Genomic DNA, 6,263 nt, shown 5'->3' on the forward strand with positions numbered 1-6,263 from the left:
GAAGCAATTGTGTACAGTATCAATAGTCTTAAGCCCTTATTTGGAAGCTTCTCATCAATCACAAGATTGCTCTGATCTCAAGATGTCCCCAGTGTCCCATAGTGCACCAGTTGTGAATGCTGAGTGTTTTTTTAATTGGAACTTCTTCCTGACCCTGAATTTTAATTGTTCTTCTCCTTCTTCTCCTCTCTCTCTCTCTCTCTCTCTCTCTCTCTGTCTGTCTCTCTCTGTTTCTCTCAATTCACAGAGCAGTAAAGAAGCCCTTTCAGAGGTCAATGCCACTGGAGTGGCCATGCTTTTCTCTGCCGGGACATTTCTTTATGTTGCCACAGTACATGTCCTCCCGGAGGTGGGCGGAATGGGGCACAGTCACAAACCCGACCCCACTGGCGGGAGGGGCCTCAGCCGCCTGGAGGTGGCAGCCCTGGTTCTGGGTTGCCTCATCCCACTCATCCTGTCAGTAGGACACCAGCATTAAACGTCAGGTTCCAGCCTCAGTCCGTGGCTGTCCAGCATCCGGCGAGAACAGCCAGCGCGTGACAGCTGCTCACTTCCTCAGTGTCTTGTCTCACCTTGCCCATCTCCACCTGTGTTCCTAGAGTCTGGAGGGAGGTGAGATTAAAACCTGGAGTCATGGAAAGCTTTTAGACGAGAAACGACACACCGCGACTGGATGTGGACATTCCGTTGTGTTGTTTTTTAAAGGGCCCTTGGCATTCTGAGTTTTGATGTTTCTCTTAACCCCTATTCTCAGGGAAGATGGAATTTCATTTTAAGGAAAAGTGGAGAACTTCATACTCACGATGAAATAGTAATTATGAAAGTACAGTGTTCTGTAATTAAGCTAAATCTCTTCGTTAGTTTAGAGGCTCCGCCGCTTACTTTATCCATTGATCTTTAACATGGTTCTCACCGTGTAAGACTGGTGCTTTAGCATCTCTGCCACATGCCTTGATCAAGGTCATAATGTCCACTGTCTTAGATGCTAAAGAGAATTGTCATCTACCTGGGGCAAGAGTCAGGAAAATGACAGCAAGACACATTAAAAGCTGACTTCTTACTCGAGAGCTGTCCGTTGAACAGGGGGTGTCTGGAGAGACTTAACACCTCCTTTCACATCTGCCTCTTTAAAGAGGGCCTGCCCTTCCATCAAACGGAGCCACAGAGATGGACTAGCATCGGAGGAGGTGACTAGTATTTCTTTTTAAGTTCTCTTTTGCAGCGTGCCTACCTACAATGCATTCATACAGAGGAGCCAAGTTCTGGTAGGTTCAGGCCTCCCCCCAGCCATTCCTTCAAGAGCAGTCAGATCCCAAAGTACCTTTTGAAATTGAGGGGTATTAATTTTAAGTGAATTTGGATAGTGACTGACATCTTTGTAGTAATCTTTTTAAAATGGAGATTACCAAAACCTATGTTGTCCCTTTTTTTTTTTTTCTTTTTAAGTATTTATCTTAGCAGACCGGCAGTCCCTCCGGCAGAATACTCGGTGTCCCGTGGGAAGTGCTAGGTCAGCGTCACATAAGCACCTGCAGCAATGAAGACGGTCACGATGTATCACAAGCGGGAAGTGTTTGCCTCTTGATTTAAAGCTTATTGAAATCATGTCTCTTGTCTCTCGTCTCTTCATCTTTTCCGTGCTTTCCTCCTGACTTTCCTCTCCAGCACCCCCTCCCTCTAATGTGCTGCTCACTGCTGACAGCGACGTTAGGATTTGTGTGAATTGAACTCTCATCAGGACAACCACTTCTTGAACGGTGATGATGAAGATGACATTGTCTCTTTACTTTATTCCCTTCAATGAAGTCACTTTTGTGTCAAATGCAACTCTGCTAAGCCCTTAAAATGTCACTTCCTCACACGTGAGGTGATGCAGTCACTAATATTCTGGTAATTTAAACAATTGAGATAGTAAAAGCGTTTAACAAACTAGGATGATTTTTCCGTGTTTGCCAAAGTCCCTGTAAAACTTTGTGTTATCGACTCAGTGTATAATACTGTGTTATTAATTTATTTTGATTTTCTGTACCATTTCAAAAACACATTATAGAAAGAGGGAACCAAGACCGTTTTCTTCAGGGCAGTGGGTTTAGGAGTCCGTGAAATGTTTTATATGACGTATATGCCAGCATGCCTGTAATTTCTTTATTTCCGTCCTAGATTTGTCACTGGGTCAGCAGCTATGGAAATAGACCTCGAGAGCCCCCTGCTGGCTGTAGACCAAAGTAGCATAAATAGGAGGCGGTTTCGTATAGTGGCTGCAGCCATTGCATACGCGCTTAAAACCAGCAGAAGGTACAGCGTGGAAAGTCTGAGTGACTTTTCCTGATAGCAGCTCTGACTTATGAAGAGTGTTGGGGCTTCATGTGGTCCTTCAAGATGTCATGGTTGCCTTGATTCTCCCTGGACATTTACTTTGTTAAATAAATAGTACATTTTAGTGTCTGGCCTGGTTTGGATGGCAGCACTCTCTGCCATACTGTTGTGTGAGAAATGATGAGAAATTTGTTCTGCTGGCCAAAGCCTCTTGCAGCAGTGCCCTGCCATCACTAAAAGTGTGGCTAGAATAGCTTGCTGGGTAGGTGGGGCCTTGAACTCTGGCAAGGATCGAACCATCAGACTTCCAAATTTGCCTTCCCTCTGGACCTCACATTAACAAGCAAACCTTTCAAGGCCTATCAGCTCTCAGAAGCTATGGGCCTCCCCAGATTTTAAAGCTGCTGCCTCGGGAGCTACTCCTGTGTCTCCTGGTCAGCATGCAGAAATAGCCATACTAATCTTACAGGGCTCAAATGCATCTTCAGGCAGCAGGGGACCAAGCAGCATGGCAGAGGCCTTCTTCACCGGGGGAAGAACTTGCTCGTGGTGGGCAGTGTCCCAGAAGAGGCCACAGCAGTGGTTGCTTACTGGCACATTTCAGTTCTGTTTTCCTCTTGTTTAAAACTGCCTCCCGCTTTAGATGTAGATGCCTTAACGCTCTCACACATTTGAAAACGTTGGCAATACTTAAGCTGCTGCCATGATTACAGATGGAATTATTGGCTACCAGAGAGATGCAGTTGATGAAAAGCATGGTCCTTCCTTCCTCATAACCAAAGCTAATCTTAATTGCAATTTGACTCCATTTCCTTGGTAGGGATCAATTTATTCAGATTCCAGATGCACTCTTAAATGGCAAATTAAATTGAAAAACACTACTGATCCATTCCCCTCACTTGTTTCCCAGTGAATTGCATATCAGTCCCCATGTCCCCGAAGCGGCGAAGTTCCAGGTCTGGTGGCTTTCCTGCACCAGAGTGTAGCGAGTTGGAAACGGTACCACCTGCAGAGGCTCTGTGTTCTCTCTTCCCCCCATTACCTTTTTATTTCCTTATTCAAAACAGCCGAGTCAGCCGTGTTCCTGTATAATGAATTATTAGAAAACGGAGAGAGGTGGTCATTTGGAGGGGTCAGTTCTTTGTAAAGAGGAGACCATGTAAGTGTGTTTCTTACCAGCCTACTTCTAAGGGTCACTTCCTGGTGTTTCTCTTGTTGGAGGATTAGAGGTAGGAGGACACCCCCACATTGGAGTATATTATGCCCCTCAGACACATGGTAGCCAGGTACTAAACACGGGAGCTGTCTGCCAACAGCACAAGCCCCCAGAGAATGTTCTTGCCTACATGGCTCCTGGGCCCCTTGGGAGATTGAGAATAATGACCAGATTCTTCTAAAACCACTGCAGTGCAAAGTGATCTACAGGGGAACCGTCGAAGATTTCTGGTCAAAACAGAATGATCCCGAGAGCACTGTTGGGAGATGCCATGAACTTAAAGCCAACGATGTAGCTCCCTTTGTAGCTGAGACATCTAGATCGATCGCCTCAGGAGACTTGAGGGAAATTTGTGACTTGTAGGAAAGGAGACAATCATTGGGAATTCTCTAGATATGCTCAGCCTAAACACAAGGAACTTGGCTTTGGTCTTTTTTCTGATAGCATCTTCTAGCAAGTTGGAAGTCTCATGGGATAAAACTGCATTTCCCCTGGTTCAGTAGCCTGAAGAGTGATTTTAAATGTCCCCTTTTCTGGATCCTTTGTAAACATGAAATCATTCCATGGATGGCTGCCTTATAATTTTGTCTCTTTCCACGTTAATTGTGAATGGTTAAAAAAAAAAAATTTTTTTTTGCTGTTTTCTGATTTGTTTTATGATATTAAATTTTTATTAGTGCATACCTTATGTGAGTGGCTCATTACTTCCTCTCTTGGCAGTTTGCTTCTCTGTTTGATGGCTAGACTTGAGCCACATCTGAACATCAGAAAAGGTAATGAAAATCTTTGAAGGCCAGAGAAAGGTGTGCCCACTATATGATATCCTTAAGGAAAGGGGGAGGGGAGATGAAGGACTCAATACACCAGGTGCCCTCAGACATACTAATTCATTGACTTTTATTTTTGCTTTGCCGTGGTTGCTAGTAAATATTACTTAGGAAGGTAGCTGCCTGCTCCCAGAAAAGAGAAGCAGGCAACAGATCTCAATCGCAGTGGGTTCATTTCAAAGGGCAGAGCTGCTCTATGAGAATACAGAGGCTGAGACCAACTGGCCCTGGAAATAGAGATTTTAATGGAAGTGCAATTTGTAAATTCGTTTCTAGTTCTTCACAAGCTAGGGCAGCATCCTACAGTGTAGTTTATATAATGTCAGAAATAAGCAACCTTGTGTCCCGTCCCTATGTCTAAAATGCCCTTTCCCCTAGCTCCCTCGCGTCCTTCCAGTCTGGGTCTAAAGCCTCCTTCAGTTAGGCCTCTTGTGACCACCCAGCTTAAAACTAATCTGCCCACCGTGTCCCAGTACTTTTTACCCTATTCTATTATTTCCTTTCCTGTAGCACTGGTCATCTTTTAATCTGCTTTATAATATATATCCTTACTGTGTCCTTCCCTGCCAAAATACAAGCTCCAGGAAGCTAGGTTCTCAATAGATACGTGTTGTTAAATGAATCGGTGTGCCAAGGAGGCACTTTCTTTCTAATCTGTGGTCCCCCCGCCCCCCACTTCCCTGGCACCAGCTGTCTCCCTAATCGGTGGCAGGACCAGCTGCTGGCCTTACTTGCAGCTCTGCCCTTGCCCACACCGAGGTGAGGGTTTGGGAGTCAGCCAAGAGGTGAGGAGTCAGTGCATGGGGCTGAGTGTACAGGTGGGAAGTTAACTGGGTCTGGGTTCCTAATCCACGACCAGCTAATGTTAGTAAGGTACTGTGTGACGGATGGGGGACCGGAACATCTGGATCCCACTTCTGGCTCAGCTACTGATTTCTGTTGCGATGTTAGCCATTGCTTCCCCAGTTTGTAAATCTGGGTCAGAACATGAGGGACAACGTGTGTCCCATTCTGACTGCCTTATTTATAGAGGGATCCTGACAAATACAAGAGCCATGAGAGGAGGGAGCCCAGTGGAGACAGGATGGAAAGCCAGGGCATGTGAGGAGGTGTCGAAGGAACTGGATGTTTGCCTTCATCTGGAACGTTCTCGGGGGCAGAACTTGATAGCCACCGTCAGACTTCAAGGGCTGTCATGTGTAGGAGGGCATAGATCCTATATTCTCCAGAAGGTGGAACGGGATGTAAGCTGAGCCTTAACCTCTTCATTCAGCAGCATCAAGTGAACCCTTCCTACAGACGGGGCCCTCACGAGTGCCGAGTGTTCAAAAGGGAGGAGGGATGGCTCCCGGTCCTTAAAGAGCGTGTGATTCAGAGAGGGATTCAGACAAGGAAACACGGTTGCCAAGAATGAGGTGGGTGCTGGGAGGCTGAGAGAACAGGGGTGGGGGCGAGGAACCCAGAGGGAGGCTTTGGGACAACAGCCAGGGGGAGACGAGGCCTGCGCTGAACTCACAGGTGGAGCAGAATGAGGCGTGAAGCGTTGGGAACGGTTCTCGGGGCAGGAGGACCTTCGTGGCAAAGGCCCGGTGGCACACGACAGAGAACGTGGACTCTTCACAGACGGTGCCGCTGGCTGACAAACGGGAGGCAGCCGCAGGTGGTGCGCGGGACCTGTTGGTCCCCTAGTTGACATCTGTGCTTCCAGATTTAAAATCCCACAGATAACAGGGCCTCGCCGGGGTCTTTGTGATTGCAGCCTCCCCTCCAGCCTTCCCAGGTGCAGTCCCGGCTGGCTTCTGACTTCCTATCACCAGGCGGAGGGTTCACAGGCGCGGTGGTCCAGAGGTTCCTCCGGCATCTCAAGGTGGGGCTTGGCGACTTTTCCTCCCTCATGCCTGCTT

General features: G+C 47.1%; 1 protein-coding gene across 1 annotated transcript in view; it reads left to right on the top strand.

Annotated features, from left to right (window-relative positions):
* The window catches only part of SLC39A9 (solute carrier family 39 member 9), a 51,040-nt gene extending 46,825 nt beyond the window's left edge, over nucleotides 1-4,215 (top strand). The window contains exon 7 of the mRNA XM_040477524.1: nucleotides 248-4,215. Within this exon, the coding sequence (XP_040333458.1) occupies nucleotides 248-478 (231 nt within the window). The 3' untranslated portion in view covers nucleotides 479-4,215. The remainder of the gene's footprint in view (nucleotides 1-247) is intronic.
* The last annotated feature ends 2,048 nt before the right edge of the window (nucleotides 4,216-6,263 follow it).

This window comes from Herpailurus yagouaroundi, unplaced genomic scaffold (genome assembly GCF_014898765.1).
Source record: "Herpailurus yagouaroundi ecotype Mexico unplaced genomic scaffold, PumYag 141, whole genome shotgun sequence".
NCBI lineage: Eukaryota > Metazoa > Chordata > Mammalia > Carnivora > Felidae > Herpailurus > Herpailurus yagouaroundi.